The sequence below is a fragment of the Malurus melanocephalus genome, unplaced genomic scaffold (genome assembly GCF_030028575.1).
Source record: "Malurus melanocephalus ecotype Western Australia unplaced genomic scaffold, MMel_1.1 scaffold_429, whole genome shotgun sequence".
Lineage (NCBI taxonomy): Eukaryota > Metazoa > Chordata > Aves > Passeriformes > Maluridae > Malurus > Malurus melanocephalus.
In genome coordinates, this window is record NW_026623661.1 from 594,114 (window position 1) to 619,284 (window position 25,171).

Consider the following 25,171-nt stretch of genomic DNA (forward strand, 5'->3'; position numbering starts at 1 on the left):
CCCGGGGTTGGTGCCAGGGAGAGCTCCACGTTCCCAAGGCGGGTTAAGAGCAGGTGCCTCGTTAGCGCAGACTGAGAGGTGAATGGGCTCTCGCTGGGAATTGGTTTTGCTCTTTTTCTTTCCCTATCTTTAACACCTTAACTTGTGGAAACTTGCAGCCTTAATGCCTCGCTTAGTACCTTTTCCCCCAGAAAAGATTTGAATGTTCTGTGTATGTAAGAAAGAGGTGATGAAGCTGTGGGTAGTAGCTAAAGCATTGCAGGTTGTATGTGTTGGTATTTATTCTAGCAAGAGAAGTCAGTGTTGTATGTTTGGTGGTGTCAGATTTGGGGTTTTTTTCCCCTCTCAAAGAGCCTCATTGGCTATTGGAATGTAGGGCTGGAAGCGAACTCTGTTCATTGTGTTTGTTCTGCCKTCGTGAAGATGTAATCAGGTTAAAGTATCAACAGTTGTGTACCTTGTCTGTCTTGTGCTTTTAAAGCTCTGGAAACTGGTTCTGGGAGAGTTCTGCCTTGGCGGGTTCAATGCTGTGTGTTAAAAAGCTGCTTTGTTTTTTTTGTCGGGTTTTATCCCCATGGCATGGATCTTTTCAGAAAGATAACTGTTGCTGTTCTTCTTAAATGTTGGCGTGTTCAAATGGTATTTTGTTCTCKGCTTTCCCTCCTAGTCTTACTGACTCCCTACCTTTCCTTTTCTCACTGCTAACTTGCTGGTTTCTGGCTCTCTGATAGTTGGGGATCAGCTGAAAACTGGTGCCCCAAATTGGAATACAATTCTCTAAGTAAAGCCACTTCAGACTAAACAGAACAGGAAAAAACACCCCCTGCACGTCTGTGGGAAGTGYTCGCAGTAATATGTTCCAGGAGTTGCACGTTGTTGTTTTTTTCAAACACTGCATCACACTGTTAATTCATTTGGTTTGAGGTCTGTCACAATCCCAGATGGCTTTCTGTTGGATTGTTGCCAACTCCTCATTCCATATTTTGTCCTTTAGCTTTTTTATTTCTCTCTTCTTCTTCTACTTTCCCTCTTAGTAAATTATTCATCTGACTTGCTGAGAAACATATTCTAATTCCAGCCTCTCTGGTGGCTGCAGCTCTCCCCAGTTTGGTACCACCTGCAAACTTTGTGTATTTTTAAGTCCTTGTGGAGACTGAGTGTAGCCTCAGGTCAAACTGTTGGCTGCTGGCATTTTCTTCTAATCAGGCTGGTAAATGAGTAATAGTTCAGTGGTTTCACTGGGGGAGGGAGGMCAGATTGGCTCAAGGAAGTGGCATTGGGTGCACAGAGCTGAGGTCTSGCTGGAGCCGTGGTGGCTGAAGATTTTTAGGCGGGACAAGTGAGAGGGAGTGGTGTCCCAAGGGAATCCAGGGACTTGTTAGGGATGTGCTAAGCACTGAGGTTAGGTGGCTTGTGTGTAAACACAATCCTTTACTGTGTCTCTTCATCTTTGCTTCCCTCTTCCTGCCCAGCTGTGATGCTGTGTTAGTGCTGATGGAGGAATGGGGGAGTCACAAGTACATCCAGCTGGTTTGTGTTTGTGGGACAGGTGTGCTTAGCAGCAGTTCTGCAGGTGTAACCATTAGGTGATTGAGGGACACACAAAAACGCAGTGTCAGAGTGAGAGGCTGACAAAACAGGAACTCCTGGTTGCAAAGCTTTAGGCTGATGTAGTGAGAGGAACCACCAGAGGCACTGGTACAGAGCAGACAGGCTTACAAAAAAAGTCACAAAGTGTTAATGCCTGAGCATTAAGTGGAAGCCTCAAAGATTTTTAAATCCTTACAAGATTCATGAAATCTAGAAGCCAGAAAGGSGCTGTTCTTTCTGACTGGAGCATGAATTCAGGCTTTGTCTCTGTTCTYAGGCTTTAGCTTGGCGCAGAAGCCCTTTGGAGCCACGTACGTCTGGAGCAGCATTATCAGCGCTCTTCAAACTCAAGTGGAAGTGAAAAAGCGCCGCCAGAACCTGAAGTGTTACCACGACTGCTTCATTGGTTCGGATGCTGTGGATGTTGTCTTTGCCCATCTTCTTCAGAACAAGTATTTTGGGGATGTGGATATTTCCCGGGCGAAGATCGTGCGCGTGTGCCAGGCGCTGATGGATTACAAAGTGTTYGAGGCTGTCTCCACGAGAGTTTTTGGCAAAGACAAACGCTCTGTGTTTGAGGACAGCAGCAGCAGCCTCTACAGATTCACAAATTCCTCCACCCAGCCAGAGCCTGAGAAAGATTACCAGCAGTGTACCCCACAGAGGTTAGTGATTTTTTTTTTTTATGGGATGAAAATCTTGTGTGTTCTGGTGGAGAGAAAACTGTTGTRCATTTACAGGGGAAAAAATAGACAMTACAYAGATGTTTGTGGGTGGAAGACAGGTAGGAAAYAGCAATTTGAATAGTGTAAATCATTCAGCCTGCATGGTTACTTGTTTTCTCTGTAATCACATCGCCTTGAGGGACAGAGATAACAGRGTAGAAATTAAGTGCATTTTACATATTGATATAAATCAGTATAACCAACTGGAATTCAGGTGCATCAAACAGSCTAATGCAACAGGGCAGTCTTTAGTCACTGCACATCTAGCTCTGGTATAAACCAGTAATCCATGCAACTTCTAAGGAAAAATTATTTTCTCCTTTCATCATCTTCACTACACTTCATATTTAGCTTTTTTTTTACCTCTTTCTTTATGCGTGTATGACTTGTTCCCATGCAGGGCAGCAGGCTGTTGTGCTGTTATTGCACACCATCCTAGAACCAGAGGGAAGTGCAGTGGTGAGGTTTTGTTTTGTTTCCCTGCTTCTTTAGGAGAGGGCAAAGAAAACCCTGCTGCTAACTAAATCCTCACAAATAAGAACATGTAGATGCCACTTTGACAAATAATTTCCCTTAAACAGTTTTTGTTGAGTGTTCATCTCTACACCTATTGTGACATACTCTTACAAGAAGCTACATTGGATGTATTTAATGCAGTAGTTTTAGCAATGTGCTCTTTTGAAAATTGAGAATAGTATTGACCCAAAAAGGAAGTGCCTTTTTCAATTGACATGTTCATGAGAGTAGCAAATGTGAATTTAGTGCATCAACCCTGATGGGAAAAGTAGAGCAAGAGAGATTAAGAATACTTCCTTTGTCCTGCTTSTCCCCTCTCTCCTGCTAGCTCTTGTTCTGTACTAAGGCAAACTGCCTCAAGTCTTTATTTAAAAAGAGAATTCATTAGAAATGAGAGCCACTTTAATTATGTGCGGTATTTTAAAATACTTTCATCACAAGGAGCTGTTAAAATGAGACTTAGAATATATTGGACAAGCAGTCATTAAAGAGGATTATTTCTGTTTTATTACTGTAGAATTGAAGGTGTTGTTSTTTTGGGTAGGGCACAGATCCATTGAGTTGCATTTCTGCATTTGTGAAAGGAATATATCTATTGATACATGCAGCTTGTCACATCCACGTCAAAGATAATGGACATCAAAAAGATCTTGTAGTGCCCTAAAACAAGCTGTGGGAATTGAAATTATACAGCTACACGTGGAGGAACAGTAATTTTGTGGCTGGAGTGGTTATGTGCCTACTTGACAGCCTGTGAAAGCATTTGTGAGAAGAGTTGGCCAATGCACAGAAGAGGGACAGTCTTCCCTTGGCTGGTGGCATCAACAAACCCCATAACTACACAGCAATCACCTCTCAGGTTTTTCAAGAACAGCTCTTAACTTTTGTCATCACTTCACCTTCAKGGATAATGTATAAAATCTCTGGAGGTTTTGAAGGGAGGAATTTAGTTTGGGTTTTGAAAAATAATTTCCCTTCCTCCTCAGTTTTCTCTGTGGTGGTGGAAGCAGCCTGCTGATGCTGGCTGTGACAAGTTTYGTGAGAGGAATTGAGCATGCAGCTGTACATGCACATAATTTTTGAAGGTTCATATGTTCTCCTGGGTGACTTGCACAGAGACAGTGTCAGGCAGGGAGAAGAGGGGGAAGATTATGTAAATATCTATGTAGGAAAAAATTTTTCTTCTTGGGACAGTTACCCATATCTATACATTGCACGGTATGTTTGGTCAGTTATATATATGGATATAAATATATATAAAAACTGTTTTTAATCTCAGATATGAGAAGAGCACGTTGTTCCACTCTGCGCAATTCAAACCAGAAAGCTTGGAGGATCTTTGGGAAAACCTGAGCCTAAAGCCTGCAAATAGCCCTCGAATAAACATCTCAGATCGTTTATCCCATCGAGGTAAGCCAGAGAATGTCACTATTATTTGTTTGTGGGAMAAGGAAGGTACATCTGTTGGACTGGAAAGACTTGCACCCCTCAGGCTGGAGAGGAAGACAAACTGACACTCACAGTATTTTGGTTTGAGCACGATGTCATGAAAAGGCAAATTATATTTGTTGCAGGCTTGCCTTTTGCCTTTTCATTTCATTAGACAGCGGCATTGTCTCTTGATTGAAAAAAAAAAAAATAGGGTTGATTTTTGTAGAGAAGAACACTTAATGTATAGAGCTTGATTTGAGTTATGAATATTGAGAATACTCAGTTCTCTGCACTCCTTTWGTGCTTGTTTCAGTCAGGGCAAATAGTTTGCTGTCAGCTAGAAGTCCTCCCTAGCTTTTGGATTGTGTATCTGCACATCCAGCACTCCTTCAGCATTGTGTGAAACTATTCTTGACAATTCAAGTYTTCTCTTTCAGACTATACTATGATCTAATGTGTTTTGTCCTTWGGTTAAAAGTGCTAATGCATTCTAGAAACCGTGGTTTCATCACACGGAAATAATCAAAGAAGCTGTGATAAGGAGAGTGTCACAGTTGTACTTTTTTTTTCATGCCTTATCTAGAACAAAGATTGTTTGCAAATTAGAGCACAGAGTGTAAGGCACTTCAGACTTATCCRAAAAGCAGTTCTCCCACACTTGTAGTTAACTAAACAAATGGGTAATTCTTGCCTTTTGTGGTGATAAAAGGGACTTAAAGCTGATAAGAGCCCCATGCTTTGCTACTGCAAGTCTCTATTTTGGTAAAATTAATCTGCCAGGTTAGGCCCGATGGGCGGAAGGGGAGTTATCTGTTCTCCAATCAGTTCTTGCACATGCTGATTCTCCATGTGCTCTGTGTATCCAYCCTTCCCAGTTATTAATGAAGTGTGGCAAGAACAAACAATCGCTCGCCTGCTGCAGCTGGTGGACCTCCCTCTGCTGGAGTCTCTGCTTGAGCACCAGGAGATCAGACCTCAGCTTCCACAGCCCAGGAAAGCARCTGGATATGTCATCACAAGTAACTACCTGGACAGGGAGATTCTCAAGGCTTTCAGTGACTCACAGTAAGTATTCATTGCTGAAAAGCTTTCTGCTTTTCTGGGGGAATGTAAAAGCTTTAGCTTCAGTCCTGCAGAAAGGATGTGAGGAGGCACTTTTTTCCCTGTTGGACTTGACTGGGATAGCTTGTAAATAACAACTGCTTAATGAGAATTTCTGTTGAACACTGAGATGGTTTTTGAATGCAATGAGAGTATTTGATGGTATTCAGAGGGGAAATTCTTTGCTGCATTGAGGGAAGAATAGARGTTTTATAATCATCATGAAAGYTTTTCCTAGAGACAGGACTTGTGAGGAACTTGTTTAGTTCATGTTTAGTTGAGGGAAGAAGAAGTTGAGGGAAACTTGTTTAGTTGAGGGAAGAATAGARGTTTTATAATCATCATGAAAGTTTTTCCTAGAGACATTACTCGTGAGGAACTCRTTTAGTTCCCTAGTGTATTAAGAGTTAAGAACACTGAGCTTGAAACTGCATAGAGTTAAAAACATTCTCTGAAAAACTTGTACCAGTCTGAATCAGATCAATGTTCATGTTTCTGTTTATCCAGYGATAATTGTGTCCTTATCTAACAGTAGAGGACATGTTTGACTTGGGGTTTTACTGCTTGYGACTGTTTACTTGTGGGTTACTAATTTTTCATCTTGATTAAATACATAACAAAAAAGGCTTATGACTGTGATCTACCTGAGTGTGTCAGGTGAAGTGTTTTGTGTGTGTGAAATGATTCGAGTGCCTACACATGCAGTTTTCACTGTGATGGAGGAACCAGTTTACCTGCTTTCTGTGGAAAGCATTGCAGCCACCTCTCAATTTTAATCCACAATTAATGCTACAAACCTGAACCCTTCTGTTTTCCAGGACAGATGAGTGGCTCTCGGCAGCAATAGATTGCTTGGAATATCTTCCAGATTATATGGTGGTAGATATCAGCAGGAACCTGCCTGATCAGCCGGATAAAGCAGATAGCTGGAAACTGCTGCTTTTTGAAAATATTGGGAGATACTACAGCCAAAGGAAGGAGCCGCTGTTAAGCCATGCGTCTGAAATTCATTTAGGAATTGCAGAACTATTAGGTAAGTAAATTAGAGCTGTGTTCCAATGATTGTGTGAGATATGTACTGAGAAAATGCGTATTTGCTTCAGGAGCCAAGATTAAAGGTTGGCTTCTGCAAGTTCTTTTTTTTTTGTTGCTTTTGTTTTCTTTGAGGTTTATTTGATTGGGTTTTTTTTGTTTTTTTTGTTTTGTTTTTTTGGTTTTTTTTTTAGTCATAAAGACTGTTCTTTGACATTTTGGTTCTAACTGTATACAGTTCTGAAATCTTTGTTCAGGTCCATACAGAATGGGTGTGAAACCAGAGTGCTGTAATTTGGTATTAGTTGGTATCCATGGAAGTTGGATTTCCTTGGGAAATATAAATATAGCCTAATAGTAAATATTTAGGCTATTAGAGCTAAACTGAAAGCTGTGTGAATGCTTTGTACCCCATTCACAACTTTTACTATTTTATGCAGAAATGTTTCTTGAATTTTGTTTAGACAGCATGTTAGAAAGTTTTTGATGTTTTAGTCCTCAATTAACATTTCATCCTAGATCTCCTTATTTTCCATAGTTCTCTGCCTTGATTATGCTCCTTGTTCCACGTTCATTGGAATATTTTGCATTTATATCCCATTCTTCCTCTCTACGTGATAAAGGATATTATTAAAACCTGCTGCATTTAAATAATTCACACATCTAAAATGGCTATTCTGCATAGTAAGGCAAATTAAAATTTAGCAAAGATCTACAGAGTGGTTTGCAATTAATTCATCAAACTACCCCTTGTATCTAGGACATATTACTCAGGTTTTGGGAGATTTTTATTAGCACAACAATAGGTCATTCATTTTTTTCCTTTAATACAACCAATTTCCTTTTTTCAGTATTTCTCAACCCAGTCAAGATGGCTGAACTGTAATTGAACTTAATTACAAGGGAGCTTAAATGTCAGGCTGAAAGCCTGTGTGTGGGATGTTGTTAGAGAGTCTGTAAGCAGTTCTCATCAGCCTGGGAGAAGTTTTTGTGAGAATGAATTGCTGTGTTTGGCCAGTTCTGTTTAGAGAAATGGGCATCTCTTCAGCAGCTAATTTCGGTATTTTACTGTAAAATTTATTTAAACGAATATGCCAATAGATACCTTTCTCTCTCCTCAGTGAATGGGAAGATGGAGCAATCTTTAGAAGCTGTCCAACTCTATTTGAAACTCCTCGACAGCCARGTCAGGGAGGAGTTCAGGAGGCTGCTGTACTTCATGGCTGTTGCAGCACACCATTCTGAGCTCAAGCTACAGAAGGACGTAAGTGTGAATTCTTAGCAGTTGCTTTACATTTACTGAAATCCAGAGGTCCCAGGTACTGGTGAGAAAACACTTTTGTAGCTTAAATCAGTCACTACAGTCAAAGCAATGACTCAAAAGAACAAAGGTGGTACCCTTCTTAATGGGGGAGATGAACTATCCATTTTTGATCATTATTTCACTTTGTTCTTCAGAGTGACAACAGGATGGTTGTGAAAAGAACATTCTCTAAAGCTATTATCAACAATAAAAACTTATCCAGAGGGAAAACGGACCTCCTGATCTTGTTCCTTGTGGACAACCAAAGAGATGTGTTAAAGGTAAGAGCTGGAAAATGGCCAGGTTTTGGTTATCTTGGATGCTGGTACAGAAATGCCTTTTCTAAGCTGCTGTTGCATTGTCCTTTTTCTGTTCAAGATCCCAGGGGCACTGCACAAAATGGTCAGCAATAAACTGCTGGCTCTGCAGAAAGGCCAGGATCCCACTAAGATAACAGGTAATTCATCAAACTGGGCTTTTTCGTCTTGTCATACCCCCAAATGAGAAATTGGTGATTAAAAAAAGACTTGCTGTAACAATGGCTGATTTGATCTAAAGAAGGGTGGGACTGGTGATGATCCTCTGAGGGTCTCATGTTTCCTTTCAGGTTATACCTTTTGCCAAAAGCTTGATGAAAGAGAGTATCGCTCCAACACGGAGAAAACCACGAAAGATGAGCTATTATCTCTGCTGAAAGCTATTGATGAAGATTCAAAGCTCTCTGACAAAGAGAGAAAGAGGCTGCTAGGTCAGTTTCATAGTAGTAATCCAAGTATTTTTATGCAGTATTTTGGAGACAGAGTTACTAACATGTGTGTGTGAGATTTTATGGATCAATTTGTATACCCCAGCATTGAAAACACTAATATATTTGTAAATCTTTTATATTCATGTATCTGCCTAATAAAATTATTTTGTGGAAATGGATAGAATTTATGCAATTATTACCAAAGCCAACAGTTCTGAGTTTAGCTTTTCTCATTCTTAATTGCTGTAGGACCAAAATAATTCTTACTTTTCYTCCCCAAAAGCCAAGTCTGTTGACTCCCTCTCTTCAAGCAGCAAAATCTCTGAGATGGAAGACACCACAAATGAGATCTCTCTGCCACCTTTTGCCCCAGCACTGAATTTTATGCTGAACACTCTTTTTCTAATTTGCCTTGGAACACTCTTAGAACACTCTTTTTCTAATTTGCCTTGGATTATGAGACTGTCACATAGCATTGATTTTTTGACTTGCTGTGTGCTGGACAGAGCTGAAAAACATGTTCTGCTTGATATTGCACAGCTTTTCTTCTGGCTTACCAGCTAACTATCYTCTATATGTGTGTGACAAATTAAGGTGCTGTTTCAACCTCAAATGGCAGCGTATTGAGGAATTGGCCCTCCTGGGATTGGTGAAGTCAGTCTGGATTTTTAAGTCAGTCTGGCTTTGGTTGCCACAGAATCTTTTCTTTGTGGCTGGTTGTCTTCATCCCTATGGTGCTTTGCTGTGTCTGTRACTCTTACTGATGGCACCAGCTGTAATTAGAGAAGTGCTGGAGTCAGTGAAGGGCCTTTGGCTGTTCTTGTGGCATTTTTTTATCCGTGTCTGGTCTGCAGTGGAAGTCCCAGTATTTGCAACACAGGCAACTGCAAGCTTTATATATATAAAGCATGATTARCAATCTGATTTTGACTCCTGTGGCGTTATCTTTGGAATTACATCATCAAAACTTCATTACAGCTGCTGTTGGAAAAAAGTAGCAAATTTTGTTCTATTTTAAGGGTTGAGCTCTGTTCTTTTATTTGGGAACAAAAGCTAATTTAATTATSACAACAAAGTGAAGCAGTTATTACTAGTCACATGTGGTGAGCTGTTCTTTAAAAGCACAGTCCTGTGTYAGTTTGTCATTAGTGGTGTCTGCTGCCGGGGGCCAGAGTGTTTCTCTGAAATRGAGCTGAAGTTGGTGTGCAACAGGACAATGTTTTACTGTGCCTTGATGGGGGATGGAAGACAAAGATGTAAAAAGCTTCTAGTCAATTAAAAAGGACTTTTAATAATAATCAGTTACTGAAAACTAAGCCCTTTTTTAGTAGTTATATTTTATAGTTCTTAGCTTTAGCTGAGAGGTGCACTTCCTCATGAAAATTGGCTTAGCTCATGTGGGGGTGGAAATCCTAAATTAGTGGTGATGTTGGATTGGCTCGCTCTTCAGCAGAAGTATTTTCCCTTTTTTTACCTCCTGCCTCACGGTTAAGAGGRTGAGATTCCTATCTGGAAAATGAGCGGCTGCCTGTGGGCATGGCCTGCTGCAGAGATTTACAGATCCCGAATGACAGATCCCCGGCGCTGTGAGTCACTGGGCTGGCTCTGGGGGCCAAATTTGCGTTCGGGAACAGCAGCCTGGAGGGGAAAAACAGCAGCCTAGAGGGGAAAAACAGCAGCCTGGAGGGGAAAATAGCAGCCTGGAGGGACAAACGGGGCAGGGGCTGCACGCTGTTTTCATCGTGATCTAGCTCCTCTGAGAGCACCTCAGCTTCCTCTGTAGAGGGACGAGCGGTCACACTGTGACTGTGTAAGGGATCTAGGGTTGCTTTCCCTGCTTGCTGGGGAGTTAATCCGAATCGGCGCTGTGTGAGGGGGCAGACCCAGCGCTGTCCGAGCCCGGTGAGGGCTGTGAGGGGCTCGGGTTGGGGTCGGGACTGCTCTGGCTCGGCTACAGCGAGGCGAACCCGCGCTCTCTGAGGGCTGTTCGTGCCTCTGGGTGCCGCGGAGAGCGGCTCCTCACGGCCCCTCGGGCGGGGAGAGCCCGGTGCCGGGGCCGTGGAGCCCTCGGCCGGTGCCGGGGCCGTGGAGCCCTCGGCCGGGGCGGGGGGCCGTGGAGCTCTCAGCCCGTGCTGCGGGGCGGCGGAGCTCTCGGCCGGTGCGGGGGACTGTGGAGCCCTCGGCCGGTGCGGGGGCCGGTGGAGCCCTCGGCCGGTGCGGGGGGCGGCGGAGCCCTCAGCCGGTGCCGGGGACTGTGGAGCCCTCAGCCGGTGCCGGGGGGCGGCGGAGCCCTCGGCCGGTGCGGGGGGCTGTGGAGCTCTCAGCCGGTGCCGGGGGGCGGTGGAGCTCTCAGCCGGTGCCGGGGACTGTGGAGCCCTCAGCCGGTGCCGGGGGGCGGTGGAGCTCTCAGCCCGTGCCGGGGGGCGGTGGAGCTCTCAGCCGGTGCGGGGGGCTGTGGAGCTCTCAGCCGGTGCGGGGGCCGTGGAGCCCTCGGCCGGTGCGGGGGGCGGTGGAGCTCTCAGCCGGTGCCGGGGACTGTGGAGCTCTCAGCCGGTGCCGGGGACTGTGGAGCTCTCAGCCGGTGCCGGGGACTGTGGAGCTCTCAGCCGGTGCAGGGGGGCTGTGGAGCCCTCAGCCGGGGCGGGGGGCGGTGGAGCTCTCAGCCGGTGCCGGGGACTGTGGAGCCCTCGGCCGGTGCGGGAAGCGGCGGAGCTCTCAGCCGGTGCGGGGGGCGGTGGAGCCCTCGGCCGGTGCCGGGGCTGTGGAGCCCTCGGCCGGTGCCGGGGCCGTGGAGCTCTCAGCCGGTGCCGGGGACTGTGGAGCTCTCAGCCGGTGCCGGGGACTGTGGAGCTCTCAGCCGGTGCAGGGGGGCTGTGGAGCCCTCAGCCGGGGCGGGGGGCGGTGGAGCTCTCAGCCGGTGCGGGGGGCGGTGGAGCTCTCAGCCCTGCCGGTGGGCGGAGGAGCTCTCAGCCGGTGCGGGGGGCGGTGGAGCTCTCAGCCCTGCCGGTGGGCGGAGGAGCTCTCAGCCGGTGCCGGGGGCTGTGGAGCTCTCGCCCCGCCCCGGAGCCGTCGCGGCCCGCCCTGCGCTGGAGCTGCGGTGCCGGCCCAGCCCCGCTCCGCGGCCGCAGGAGGGGCCGGGCCCGTCCGAGCCGGCGGCCGCGGTGGCTGCTCCCAGGGCAGTAAGGCGGGGCGGCCCGGCCGGGGGGCGGCCCGGGGGCCCGGGGCTGAGGGCGGCGGGGTCGGGGCGGCGGGCAGGGCAGGGCCCGGCAGCACCGAGCGGGCGCTGTGGCGGCTCCGGGCCCGGCGGCGGGCTGAGCACCGCATTCCCCTGCTCCCCGTTCGGCCCAGGAACCCACAACCCCTCCAGGAACGTTTTCCCCTTGAGCCCGCGGATGAACCCCGCAGCTCCCGAGCCTTGGGGAAGGGGTGGCGAGGCAAGCGGGGCTGGAGCGGGTGGGGATGGGGATGGGGACGGTGCCCTGTGTGCTCCCCGTGCTGATGGACATGAGAGGGCCTCACACGGAACAGAAGGCGGAGGGGAAACGGTGGAATTGCACAGCATCCCTTTTAATTTGGAAAAGAGGCAGGGGACAGGCTGCAGCTTGCCTGCTGGTGGATTAGAAGGGAAAGTAGGTTGTGATGTGGCAGGTGAACTGAGGGAAGGGGAGAGAGTTCAGCGTTGGAGTGAAGCCTGTGGAAAGGCAGCCTGGTGTGTTTGGGCCTCATGGAAAGCTCTCAGATGCTGTCTCATACAGACTCACACAGGGCAGCTCTGGGAGTCAGGAGGAGCTGCTCCAACCTTGCTCTGGAGCACACTGAAGTTTATTTAGTGCTGGTGCACATCAGATGATTTGAGGACCTTTAATGAAAAGAACCCTTGRAAAATGTTTTGTTTAAATTTTAGTTTGTTGCATTTTTCTCTTGTWTTTCTGCTTACATTTGAAAAAAGAAAATGGAAGGAAGGTGCCAAGACATAGAACTTGCACTATTAAGAGTCAGAATTGTTTCTGTGAAAGGAGAGRTGATTGATCATGCTTCTGGAAGAGGTATTGTCAAGCTTATTTACCCAGTGGAATCAGACATGTTCTAGATGTGTTCTGGCAAATAATAGCAGTAATCCATGAGAAAAAAAGCAGACTATTGCAAACTAAACAACTAAACCAACAAGTGTGCCAGTTTACCTCATCTGCTGAGCAGTCATTTGGTAGAATGGCCCAGGAGTTCTTCTACCTGCCCTCTGTAGCTGAAATGTTTTTTAGAAAACAAATGGTAATTAAATGAAGCTTGGACTGGGTTTGAGACTGTTATTCTTGAGCTGCCATTTAGTGGAAGGCGAGACTTTAGGGTAATCTGTGTGTTAGGAATGATGGCCTGCTGGGCAAAGCTGGGGGTAGCAATCAGGAGACTGATTATGTTGTCCCTGTCATTTGTCCTCTGTGTCCTCAAGCAGCTGAACTCAAACCTCAGTTTCCCCTCAGTATAAGAGGTATATTTCTCTGCTTTTCTCAGGGTAGTGAGGATAAAGTACAGTGAGAGATTGCAAGGCACTGGAAGTGTTCTGTGCATTAAAGACTTAAGTGAGGCTTGGTTGAATCTTTGTGGTACAGATTTGACTTCAGGAGGATGCCTTGTGGAAGGGAACAGGTAGGAAGAATGACTGTCTATAGTCTGGAATGAATGTGGGAGCCTTTATAATGCTTTTATCCTAGCCAAATTCTACAACAGGTTTCCCTCTTTCTTTACCCAGTCCTGTTTTATATTTTGTATTGCAATGGTTGTTATGCTCTTCTCTGTGAACAGCTCCTTTATTAACAGAGCTCCTCATCCTCTTGCTGGTGGAATGTTTGCAGTAAGAGGCCTTTTGTCCTCTAGACAGGAGATCCAGCTCTCCTGGAGCATGTCCCACTTGCCTGCTGGTTGGGATGGTTGCTGTTGCAGCCAGCTGGAGGCTCTCCCTGCCGAGGTTTGGGACTGGCAGTGTCACTGCAGCTGTGACAGACTGACACTTCCTTGTCCCAGCATGTGAACAGGGAGATGACCAAGCGTCTGGAGCAGGGACACTGGAGATTCTGTTCCACCTAGAGGTGGAATGAGTCTCACAGTACCTGTACTGATGCCTGTGTGCCAAGGGTGTTTTCCTGTCTCATTTATCCCAAGCTTTCAGTGCTGTTTTCTCTTCTAAAATAGAAATGACACAGTGCTGTGGGCAAGTGTTGCATGCTGTTGTCTCTCATGCATCGAGCAAGATGATGATCCTGAGTCATTGCTGTAGAGCAAAACTGTTCCTTATATGCCCTGAGCTTTCCAGCTGTSCTGTGGAATCACATTGTGCAATCAATTTAAGCACTGGTGGAGCAGGGTTAGTTATTACAGCTGTTGTGTGAAAATAAAAAAATCTCACTGCTGCATTTTATGTTTCTGCACTGTTGCTTGCTTCTGCTGCATCCTCTTCATTGTAGCTTTTAATGCTGTAAATATTTTCTTCTGGTAGCTGTGAGATGCCTCTGGGGAGTGTATCTTTTGCTGAGAACTTGGTGATGGTGGGATACTGGAGGAAAGAGGAAGTTGCTGCTTTTCCAAGAGCTTTCTTTTATTTTGAAAGGCAGACTCTTCCTGACTCCCACTTCACAGGACATCTTGGTTATTTAATTTAGAGACATCATGTGCTCTCAAATAGATTTCTGTAAAATTAAAGTCTGAGCATCAGCTTCCTGCATCATAGTTTTCAATGTGGATGTAGAAATTACAATCTTTATGGAAAAATCTGAGAATGAAATAAGTGACGATAATGAACAGTGGACTTGGTTTTCTATTGGTAATTTTTTCAGTGTAACTTCACTGCAGGTATCTGCAATGTGAGATAAATATTCTTTAATACATAATGCCTAATAAACCAATATTTTAMATACTATAACTGTTCTTTACTGTCTTAATTAAAACCCCCAAACTTGTAATATTTTGTGTATGAATCAGGACTCTTGAATGTATTAATGAAAATATGGGAGTAGGATTTATATTAATTTCTCTGTTCTTTTCCTGCTTCTTAATGCTTTTGGATGGCTCAGAGTGAAAGTTTTAAAGTTGTGTGCATTGGGGTAGATCATAGTTCAAGAATRCRTTATGTTCAGGAAGATTTATTGCTGTGTAGTGAAGAAATGTCTCATTTAGCATAATYTTTTTGCAAAACATGTTTGTAATATTGTTCTGGAGGTRTTTTTCATTGCTCTCTCAGAGGCAATGCTAGCAAAGAAAAACARTATCTTTTTTTCTCACCTGTATCGTTCTGGCAAGGGAACAGTTTCAGATTTGGGGGAATATACTAAGACTGCAGATTAAATAAATGGTAGCTGTGTTGAAAGCATCCCATTTTGTGGAAGATGGGAAATGAGTCACTGAGTCCAGRTCCCCTGCCATTAGGGGGATGACGTCATGTAATTCCTCATAAGAATTCTTTCATTCTTATTTTTTTTTCTTAATTAAGAGGACTCCTGGTGATGCTTACCCACTCAGCCACGTCAGAAAATGCTTATTTATTCCCTTTTTCATATTTTTTTCTTTTTGTAAAGAATCAACTGAAAATGTCTCAGAATCCTGACAAGCTGAATTCAAGTGAAGAAAAGTTGAGTGGTTTGGAGGATGATCAGGAGGAGAACTTGGACAACTCGGATCAACCTGTCCGAAAAAGAATACAACAGAGTGCTCCAGGGTCACAAAGGGATGATACACCCAAGTGTAAGCAAAACTGCTTTATGAAATGCAATAAGAAACCAGTAAATTCTATAATTGTTGTTGGAGGCAATCCTGGTGTTTCATAGCATTCTGTGCAATTTTGACTGTCCTGCAATTAGGTGTAATGTGTCTGTTGAGGATATGCCTTGAAACTGTAATGCTTTTCTCCCCATTTTCCTTTTTCTTTTCTTAATTGGACACACARTGTGTACATTTTCTTAATTGTACACAATGACCACATTGCTCTGAGCCATATATATCCTACATACCCTGGTGTGTTTATGCTCTTGGAAGTACTACCTCTGTGTGTTCAGCTAAACTGTCTCTGCTGTTTGCCTTATCAGCCAAACCTTGTGCTGCATTGTACCACAAAGAAGTGGTTTGGTCTCTGGCCCTTTTCTCTCGTGTAAGGGAGCAGGTATGAGAATGAAGTAATGTGATTTAAGAGCAATCTTTGGTCAATGGAAGAGTCTTTGCTCGTAGTGCACCCCTGCTGGAGTGAAGTAATTTGGCACTCRGGCAGGAGCACTGTGAACTTTGCTGTCTGCTGGTTCTTCTCAGAATATCAATCCTTACTGTGTTCCTAGAGTCACTAGCAAAATGAAATAAAAATTAGGAGGGCTACATAAAAGGAGCAAGATATTTATGAAAAATTAGCACATTAGAACCATACAGTRTAAACTCAGAAGAGCTCTAAGTAGTAGACAAGTGATGGTCTCTTACTTTTGAAAGACTTGTTCTGTGTAATTACCTAAGTCCAATCAGCATGGTCAAATGAGATGGTAATAATAGTTTGCCTAAAACATATCTCAGTGACTCCAGTCTGTGAAGATCTCTGCTTGGTTTCTTCCACTTTGGGATTAGTATGTTGCTCCTATGCCTGAATAGTTGAAGTTAATGGAATAGATCCATCAAGGCACTAACCCAGGTTCCAGTCTGAGTCTGCTGGCCCATCCTGGTCAGTCCCAAATGCCTGCCAGGGGAAGAGGTCTTAGGCTAGGTCTTGATGTCCTCTGTTGCTTGGGTGATGGCCTCTGGGAAAAAAAAAAAAAGGTTTTGGAGGAGTGCCCGTTGCATTGGAAATAGTGAGAATAATTAGCTGCTGCTGCTTAACAGTGATGGTGATTGTTTGTTGACTGCTTTAATGATGAAATCACTTCCTTGAAAAATGTAAAACTGGAATGGCAATATCTGCACAATACTTGTGGAAGTAGTGTGGTGAAAATGCTGCTGTTTGTAATTATTTCTTCCTACAGTGTGGAGAAAGATGCCAAGATGCTCTTAAGCCATCCAAAAGAAGTACTGGTTTGGGTGTGGGCTTTTGTTTGGATGTGGTTTTTAAAAGGGCTTGATAGAAGTAATTAACATTCTGAGCCCAGAATATCAGCTGGGATTCACTCCTTTGTGTTTTGTAATACCCCAAACCTGTGTCATCCACCAGATGGGAAAGGACAGGAAGGAAAAGAGAAAAAGCTTCAGCTGATGCTGTCATTTGACCCTCTGTACTGTCAATAGGGTGGAAAGGTTCCAAAAGACTTTTTCTGCAGGCTTTTGTAGGGAACTGTCTGACAGTGTAATTGATGTTGCAGCCAGTCCTTCTCGGCCTGTGTCAATAGAAGAGCTCATGGAGACAGCAAAGGGAGTCACCAACATGGCACTGGCACACGAAATTGTGGTGAATGGAGACTTCCAGATAAAGCCAGCTGAGCTGCCAGAACACAGGTAAGGTTGTTACTATATAGATACCTAAATGAAATTGTATTTGTAGRACTGCAGAGCAGCTCTGGGGCATCAGGTACAGCCTGTGGCTAGTGTCTGGCTGGCAATGCCTGGGAGGAAGTAGGAAAGAATATAAGGAGAAGGTGGTGACTGTGCAGTTCTGCTTCCCCAGATAGATATGTGTGTGAAAGGTGAACCTCTTGGAGTAATTGTTTGGACGTGTGTGGTGCAAATCCCAGAGTGCTGTGGTTTCTGTTGGGTCCCCTGGTGCCAAGGACCCCAGTCTGGCTRCAGATATGGGTASTGCTTTTAGCAGTGTTTAAGTTTTCACTGCCTGTGGGAGTAAGATGAAACTGATTATTTTAGCTTTTCCTGTCTTGTTTCTTTAGGGATAYTTTGGGAAGAGATTCCTGTGTTTTATTAGGTTAGTCCTTTGCTCCTTTCAAGTTTGAAGCCTTTCCTTCTCTGTGTGATTCTACAATAATTCTGTGATGTGAACAGGACCCCGCTGCTGGAGAGCAGGGACTATCAGTGTTTTGAATTAGGAATTGCTACTGAAGCAGTGGAATTCATTTCTTGTTTTRTACAAACTGATCTGTGTCCTTACCTCAGAGTAGGTGCAGTGCTTATGCAGTCAAACACAGAAGTTTTGGTGTCAGGRAAGTTACTTCATTTCTGTTAGGTTTACTAACGAAATTCATGTAGTGGAATTGATTTTTCTTAGCAGGGATTAAAAGGAACATGAATACTGGCCTTTTGAAGACAAACTGTAATTTTTGTGATTTATTCTTTTTCTTCCAGGTGTTTAGATGTGGCATATGATAAATACTTTGAAGGATTTTAATTTGTAGCCACTTTTGCCTGTGTGTGACCCTTTATTAGGATATAAGCCATTCCAAATCTTGTGTTGTTTTTCTTGCTTTTCTCAGTAGCTTAAAATCATAGATCTCTGTTAACTGTCATATAGTTATTATTACATTATATTCATATTATTACATGCTGTGCTTCAGGAGCTGCAGGTTATCTTTGTAAGGTGGTGCAGAGACAAGTATCATTCTTTTTAACATGTTTATTCACAGCTTAGAAAAGAAAGTCAGAGATATTGTCCATAAAGCTTTCTGGGATTGTCTGGAAGCTCAGCTAAAGGAAGACCCCCCGACATATGATCATGCAATTAAGCTATTGGGAGAAATTAAAGAGGTAAGATATTTGATATCAAGGGAAATTATTGCATTTGAGTGGCTGCACTGACATGAATGAGCAAAAGTGGTTAAGTTTGGCTTTTCATTAAAGATTCTCTTGTTCTTTTTCATTATTGTATCACTGTCTGTAAACTGTATAATCCTGGAGGAGAAATTTGAATTTAAAATCAAATGCAAAATCATGTGAGGTGATTAAAAGGTAAGCAATRCTGCTTCCATAATTCTAAGCTTCCTTCATGTTATGGAACTGGTATTAGTTATGGAATCAGTGAGATGCTCCAGCACTGATAAACCAAGCACAAGTCTGAAATGTGATCTGTGCCACAGAGAATTTACCACTTAGTAACTTCAGCATCACACAGCACAAGGTGAAACTTTTAGAGTTGGTGAGTGGTTAGTTAAAAAAAAAAGAAGATAAATTCAACTGATAAAGGGCAGTTAGTTTAGATAAGAATCTGCCCCATCCCTGGAAGTGTTCAAGGCCAGGCTGGATGGAGCATTAAGCAGACTGGTTTGGTGGGAGGTAACATTGGCCATGGCAGGGAATTTGGAGCTGGGTGATCATTAATGTTTCCTCTGACCCAAACCATTCTATGATTCTATAATTCTGTAAGAAATAATTCAGTAACTGTTTTGATCCTTATAGTCTTTGGTATGTAGAACTAATGCACTGTTTAAAACTTTCCATTTCAGAGTCTTCTGTCCTTTTTGTTGCCTGGCCATACTAGACTGAGAAGCCAGATTACAGAGGTTCTTGACCTGGATTTGATAAAACAGGAGGCAGAGAATGGGGCCCTTGACATTTCTAAATTGGTCAAATTTGTTATTGGGATGATGGGGACTCTCTGTGCTCCAGCTCGAGATGAAGACATTAAGAAACTGAAAGATATCCATGAAATAGTTCCTCTTTTCAGGTACTGAAATAGGTTTATTGGTCATGTTCAGAGTCTCTTAAATAATTTGGGGGAGGGGGGACAATCTGCAACTCCTTTTTTTCTAGGAGTATTTCTGGTGAGTTGGAGTATTTGTGTGGTTCCTGCATGTCACTGAAGGACATTTGCTTAAATGTCAAATGCAAATGAGCCTTAAGGTAGCAGATGAATAGTCAGTTTGTATCAGAATTGARTATCAACAACAAAAGGTGAAAAAAGCCCACAGGGGCAAAGGGAAAAAGTATTACTGGTTTCCAACCAGTTTGAGCTCTCTTTACCCACCTCCCTGTGAAATGCTCTGTCAGTTGTTAAGGGAGTGTGTGTTCCACATCTGGGAGCATGCAGGCTTCTGCTTTGTCACCATGCTCTCCAAGRTCTCAATAGTTGGGAGAAGCTTCATTAGCCTTGCTGTTTTCTAATTTGAAATGCTTCCAGGAGTTCAGGATTGACTTGGCAGAAATACTGCCAGCAGGAATCAGGTTGCTTTGAAATTAAAGTGTTTTTCTTTGGTATTTGTTTGTTTGTTTTTTCTTTTTTTACCCCTTGGGCCTGATTATTCACTTCCCACTGARGTTGGCTTTCCAGGCTGCCAACAGACATGGCATGCAAGCTTGGGAGCCCAGATATCTTTTCATATACAATATTGCATATCCTGAGAGATAAAATCTGTGGAGCTGGTGAAGTTAATTCCATGGAGGTTTTTTTACAGGAAAGCAAGATTTATTTCCTACTTGGAAGAGGCACATGCATGCATGTACATGCTTGCTCCAGCTTTCTCTGTCTCATGCTCTCAAGTTGTTAAGCACCCTGTTACTGTTTCCCATGCATGTTTTTGCTCTTTCCTTAGACAATCTGTAATAAATCTTGTAAACAGCAACTCTGAAACATCTGCAGCCTTGAATAACTTTTTCTGTTTGTTTGTTTAGAGCAATTTTCTCTGTATTAGACCTAATGAAAATGGATATGGCAAACTTCGCTGTCAGTAGTATTAGGCCAAAATTAATGCAGCAGTCTGCTGAATATGAAAGAAAGAAGTTTCAGGAGTTTCTTGAGAAACAGCCAAGTATGACTTTGTTCCTTTCTTTCTTCCCCTCTGACCTCCCAGTATACTGCGTGTCTTTGCTTGTAATCATGAAAAGAAATCAGATATATTTATAAGTTCTAGAATTCATATGATAAATGACAGCTGGTCCCCCAAAACTGTGGTTAGAAAAAATCAGCCAGAACAATAGTTCTGCCCTTGGTACATTCAGTTTAATTTCAATGCAGTGTAGGGCATGATTATCCAGCATCATCTCACCTCTAATTTCTGTAGCTGTGTGGTTTTGTTTTAGATGTTCTGCTTGATGCAATAAATGAAATGCATGTCATACCTGATATCATGGGCATTAGTCCATTAGTCATAGTAACTAATGGGATTATTTGGAAATTATTGGTGGAAAAAACTAACCTTTGAAAAGGAATTTTCTTAACAAGATTTTTTTCCCCTGCTGTTCCAGATTCTTTAGACCTTGCCACAAAGTGGTTGCAAGAAGCAGCTGATGATCTTGCAAAGCTGGGACATGAACCGTTGCCTCCCCGCTGCAGTGATGGTGCCACTGGTGGAGCTTCCACCTTGTGCTTCACTGCTGTACAAAACCAGGCCTATCTGAAGCTCCTAAAATGGGATCATGTGAACAGGCCTTTTCCAGAAGTAGGTGTTTAACAGAAAAATTGATTCTGTGCTTGTTCCACTGTTCTATTTCCAGGATATTGCAGAGGCGATAATACTAAACCATTGATCTCTGCTTGGGAGCTCTTATAAGGGGTACTTGTCTTTCAGTAGTTGGAAAACAGGAGTCAATGTTTTTCATTGTGCTCCTGGCCTGCTGTTCCCTGTGCCTTTGTCCTGCCTTTGSTGCTGCATCCCAGTGTCCCTTCCCAGCCYGCAAACTGACTCCATTCTGTGCTGSCTTCCTCCCTCCTTGCAGACGGTGCTCATGGACCAGACACGCTTCCTGGAAATCCAGCTGGAGCTGGAGCAGCTCCTTTTGGTTGGGACAGTGCTGCTGGTCACCTTCAGTGCAGCAGGCCCAGCACTCATTGATGTGCCTGGATTCGCTGAGAAAATCAAAACTATYGTCAAGGTGCTGCTGACAGGAATGCATCTTCCGTGAGTATGGGACAGTTCTGCTCACAGGGCAGGTGTGGCTCTTGTTTCACCCTGGTGAGGGATCAATTTAAGCCTCTTTCTGGCTGCAGGATRTGCAGAGGAGGTGGTGAGGCTTTCTGTGAGCCCAGGCTGACAGTTTTTATTCAGCTTGCTCACCCAGAGCTGGCTATTCTTGCTCTGYTTTTTTGTGATTTGTACACACACTGCTTTTTTTCAGAGCAGAGTGTTTTTTATGGTGCCAGGCTGGCACAGGAGAGGGCCAGCAGCTGCCCCTGCTGAGCTAACCCTGCTCTCCAAGAACCCRAGTGTGGCACAGTGAGCTGCTGCAGCTTTAGTGATTGCTCTACACATATGRGTTGGTAACTGGTTTTGCTTTAATCAGAGTTGTCCTCAGGTAGAAAGTCAGCTCTTACATGTATGGGTTGTTCAGGCTGGAAGTCTTTAATGCTCTACTGCTTCCTTGCTTTAGATCACAGCTTTATTTCTCATGTATCTCTAAAWTGAATTATTTATAATTCTGGCTTTATCTGCATTATGCTTTTYCCATTACATTTGATAATTAAGACAACTCTAATTGAATGGTTTCTTTTTAAAAGGTGGGAGAAAATTTAAGTTACTAATACAATTGTGCTGTACCTCATGTTTTCTAGCTCCTTTAACATGAAGGAATCCCTGGCCACCGTGGGTGAGAAGGTGTGTGCTGAGATGAACAGCTGCCTTTCCCAGCACGGCTTTACCCCATTCTCAGCTGAGAAAGAAGCAGTGCTGAAGGGACAGATCCAGGCAGTGGCCAGCCCAGATAACTCCATATGCAAGCTGATAGGTAGGGCTGGCAGAGTGCTCTGCTCTCCCCTGTCTGTGTGGCTGAGGGTGGGTGATGTGCAGAGCTTCTCTTTCCATGTTGTTTCCATCTTGTCTTTCCACCTTGGTGACCATTCCCAGCCTTGTTGCATTTTACACGAGGTTACACTGAAAACAAACCAAACCCATTTCTTCCAGATTCTCGAATTCAAAAGTTTCTGGAGAATTACCTTGCATCCAGTCACCAGAAATCATTGCCTGCTRTTCCTGGAGGATTAGGCCCTATTCAGAGGGAGCTGGAAGAGGTCACTGCCAAATATGTTCGTCTGGTCAACTACAACAAAATGGTCTTCAGCCCTTACTATGATGCAGTCCTTGGCAAAATACTGACTAAGGAAGAATCYCAAATCATAGGGAAGTCAGAAGAATCATAAAACCAGTCTGTGTGCTACCAATACAGTATTGTCAGCTATTAAATAAAAAATTGTACCAATATTTGTCTAGGAAAACAGCTCTCCGTGTAAATACTGGTTCCTTATAACCCACCAGTGGTGATTGATGAGGGAAATACATGAGATGCAAAAAGAGGTAAGAGAGATGCATTTCTAATATAATTATGCAACCTGGCGGGGGATATTGTGGTCGTTTTCTGGCTGCAATTTTTAGATTTTTGAGCTGCTGATAAGTAGAGCAAGTGTAAGAACCAAACTTTATATTTAAGTGGCTCATTTTAGGGCATTTAACTCTTAATTTACAGTGAATTTAGTTTAATTTATCCAGAGCTGATTAGCAATGGTTCTTCCCAGAAGGGGTGATTTGGTTTTTATAAAAATCTTAGTTTAAAGAAGTAATACAGCTTAAATTCTAGAGAAGAACTTTGACAAAACACCAATCCGAACAGCACTTTACTGTAACATTATGGTTAGTATGGTAGGCTTACTAGTTTTTTCTGCATTTTACTGCATTTTTAATAGCATTTTTTTGCTGTTTGCCTGCAGATGTTACAAAACATAATATATTTTTGTAGCAAATTTTCTGGTTATTGGGTAACTGTCCTCTGCTATGTACAGTACTCACAAAGGTGGCAATCTTATAGATTGCAGCTGTATTTATATCTTGTAAAGATTTCAGAAGGGCAGAGCTAAAATGTTTTGATAAAAGTGGCATTTCTTACCTTTTTTTTGCTAGTAGTTTACTCCTTTTTAGGTGAAATACTGATTTTAAAGTAAATTGTCACTTCCAGAAGGTGGATTTAAAGCATGTGAAACTTTAGTTTGAAGATTTTGGGTTTTTTAAAAACTACAACAGGAGATGGTTGCATATTCAATCATGTCTTCAAAAATATCCAGGAAGTGCAGAGCAYTGTGGGCAGTATAAGTGATTTTAATGTATTGTGAGAGGTGAATGGTTTGATGTTAGTTTGAATATATAGGGAATATTTTAGTARATTTTTTCACTTGGTAGAGATGTTCTTGAAACTTAGAGTATTTGTAGGCCTTGAATTTAATTAGCTCCATGTTGTATAGATGAGAAGAGCTCAGTGATGTTACATTGCAGTTTCAGGCTCAGCTGGGAGGTAACAGCATCTGAATGTTTTCCTCTAGTTGAGCACAACAGTGTATTGCAGTAATCAATATTTGATGGTTTTATGAAAGCAAAGTTTGCAGCTATACACAGTAAGTGGCCCAAGTATGASATGGTCCAGACCAGAATGTGCTGTCTTTAAAAAAAAAAAACCAACAAGGTATGTAAAATAAATAAAGGGCCCCTTTTATTGCCAACAGCCAGGTTAATTTAGGAATCAACCAAAGTGACAACTTCCAGAAGCATTTGATTATGAACCACTGTTGATGCTTCCCTTTCCAGTTTTCCTTTGAATGTCAGTRGGGATAAAGCTGCACCACCTTTGTGTTTGGAAGGGGATAGAATAAATAAGATCTTTTCTCTATATTAGCCTATGCAATTCTAAACTAAATCTTGTTTCATTCATTACAAACCCCCTTCCCCAAGGGAAAAACCTRCAAAACTCTGTGAGGGTTCATCAGCTCAGACAAGTGATTTTTCTCTTGGCCAAATGTACTCAGCCAGTAAAATGAATGTCTATCTTTGAATCCTTCTTTGATAACTCAAAACTGAGTAGGTTGGTTAGCCAGAAAAAAAGGGTTCTGAGTAGGGTCTGTTTCCTTTTTTGGATCAGCAAAGGATACTACTGGGGTCTTCAAGGCTGCTGCCTCTGCTTCCTGGGCTTTGCTTTAGAGCAAAAACCCCCTCAGCAGTGTGTGTTGAACCAAGAGCCATTACTGCTGGAGCTAGGAACAAGAGAAATAACCAAGACACAGCTGTTTTCAGTTTTGTTAAATGAGAGCTGCACAAGTTAGAAATTGCTGCTGTTATTTTATCTTTTAGTATCACCTAGGAGCTGCCTKTAGAGGTAAGTGCAGAGTTCTAAAGTTAGATGGGTACAGGATGATCTTGAGGATGAGGGGAGGAACTTCATGGGATGACAGGTACTTAGAAAAGCCTTTGAAAGGTGGGTGATGACAGAGAGCAGGGAACTGCTTTGTCAGTAGATAAAATTGTAATCGAGGAGATGGCTGCTGCCACCAGTGCCTGTATGGCTCACGGGGTCTGGACACAAAATCACCAGGGGGTTTGAGCCTAAGGTTTCATKTAGAAGAAAAATCAGAGTGCAATACCCACCTGTGGCTGCAGTCTGACCTCTGGGGCACATACAGCACAAAAATGCCTCTGGCTGGGTGCTGTGGGCCTTTCAACAGGAACGGACTCCAATAAATGACCACAAAGCACGGTAGTGATTCTCCCAGGTTGGTTTTTTTTGTTTTTTTTTTTTAAATGAGAGTGTTTGACAAACAGTTTCTCTACATCCTCTTTAAAAGAAATAGGGAGATTCCAAAGGGACAGGGAGTGGAAAAGCAAGACAATCCAGGATGGCTGAGGCCAACCCCTCCCTCTTGCCCTGGAAGAGAGGAGCCCTTACCCACTGGCAGCTCTGCTGGGCTGGCAATGTCTTTCATTTGCCAAAGGCTCTGATGGTCCTGGAGTTAAGGGGTTCTTAGGATCTTATCAGAGTGCAATTCTGAACAGCCAATTCCAAGTTAAAAGCCGAAGTTTGCATGGAAACTGCTTGGAAAGCTCACATAGTGTATTTTTTAGCTTTGAAGATAACAAG

General features: G+C 43.5%; 2 protein-coding genes across 4 annotated transcripts in view; both read left to right on the forward strand.

Annotated features, from left to right (window-relative positions):
- Nucleotides 1-8,723, forward strand: part of DEPDC7 (DEP domain containing 7) — a 9,990-nt gene extending 1,267 nt beyond the window's left edge. Inside the window, exons 2-9 of the mRNA XM_057379987.1 lie at nt 1,868-2,255; nt 4,111-4,241; nt 5,138-5,327; nt 6,182-6,396; nt 7,517-7,659; nt 7,854-7,979; nt 8,077-8,155; nt 8,306-8,723. Of these exons, the coding sequence (XP_057235970.1) occupies nt 1,868-2,255; nt 4,111-4,241; nt 5,138-5,327; nt 6,182-6,396; nt 7,517-7,659; nt 7,854-7,979; nt 8,077-8,155; nt 8,306-8,520 (1,487 nt within the window). The 3' untranslated portion in view covers nt 8,521-8,723. The remainder of the gene's footprint in view (nt 1-1,867; nt 2,256-4,110; nt 4,242-5,137; nt 5,328-6,181; nt 6,397-7,516; nt 7,660-7,853; nt 7,980-8,076; nt 8,156-8,305) is intronic.
- TCP11L1 (t-complex 11 like 1) lies at nt 8,092-24,484 on the forward strand. 3 transcript variants are annotated; one of them, XM_057379986.1, is made up of 10 exons: nt 8,092-8,155; nt 15,013-15,178; nt 16,765-16,897; nt 17,974-18,094; nt 18,790-19,010; nt 19,955-20,091; nt 20,528-20,721; nt 20,999-21,180; nt 21,831-22,003; nt 22,180-24,484. In XM_057379986.1, exons 2-10 carry the CDS (start codon nt 15,025-15,027, stop codon nt 22,413-22,415), a joined length of 1,551 nt encoding a protein of 516 aa, XP_057235969.1. In that variant the 5' UTR covers nt 8,092-8,155; nt 15,013-15,024; the 3' UTR covers nt 22,416-24,484. The 3 variants fall into 3 exon arrangements, with proteins under 3 accessions (XP_057235969.1, XP_057235968.1, XP_057235967.1); XM_057379985.1 differs by lacking the exon at nt 8,092-8,155 and adding an exon at nt 8,382-8,446; XM_057379984.1 differs by lacking the exon at nt 8,092-8,155 and adding an exon at nt 12,402-13,090.
- Nucleotides 24,485-25,171: the final 687 nt, after the last annotated feature.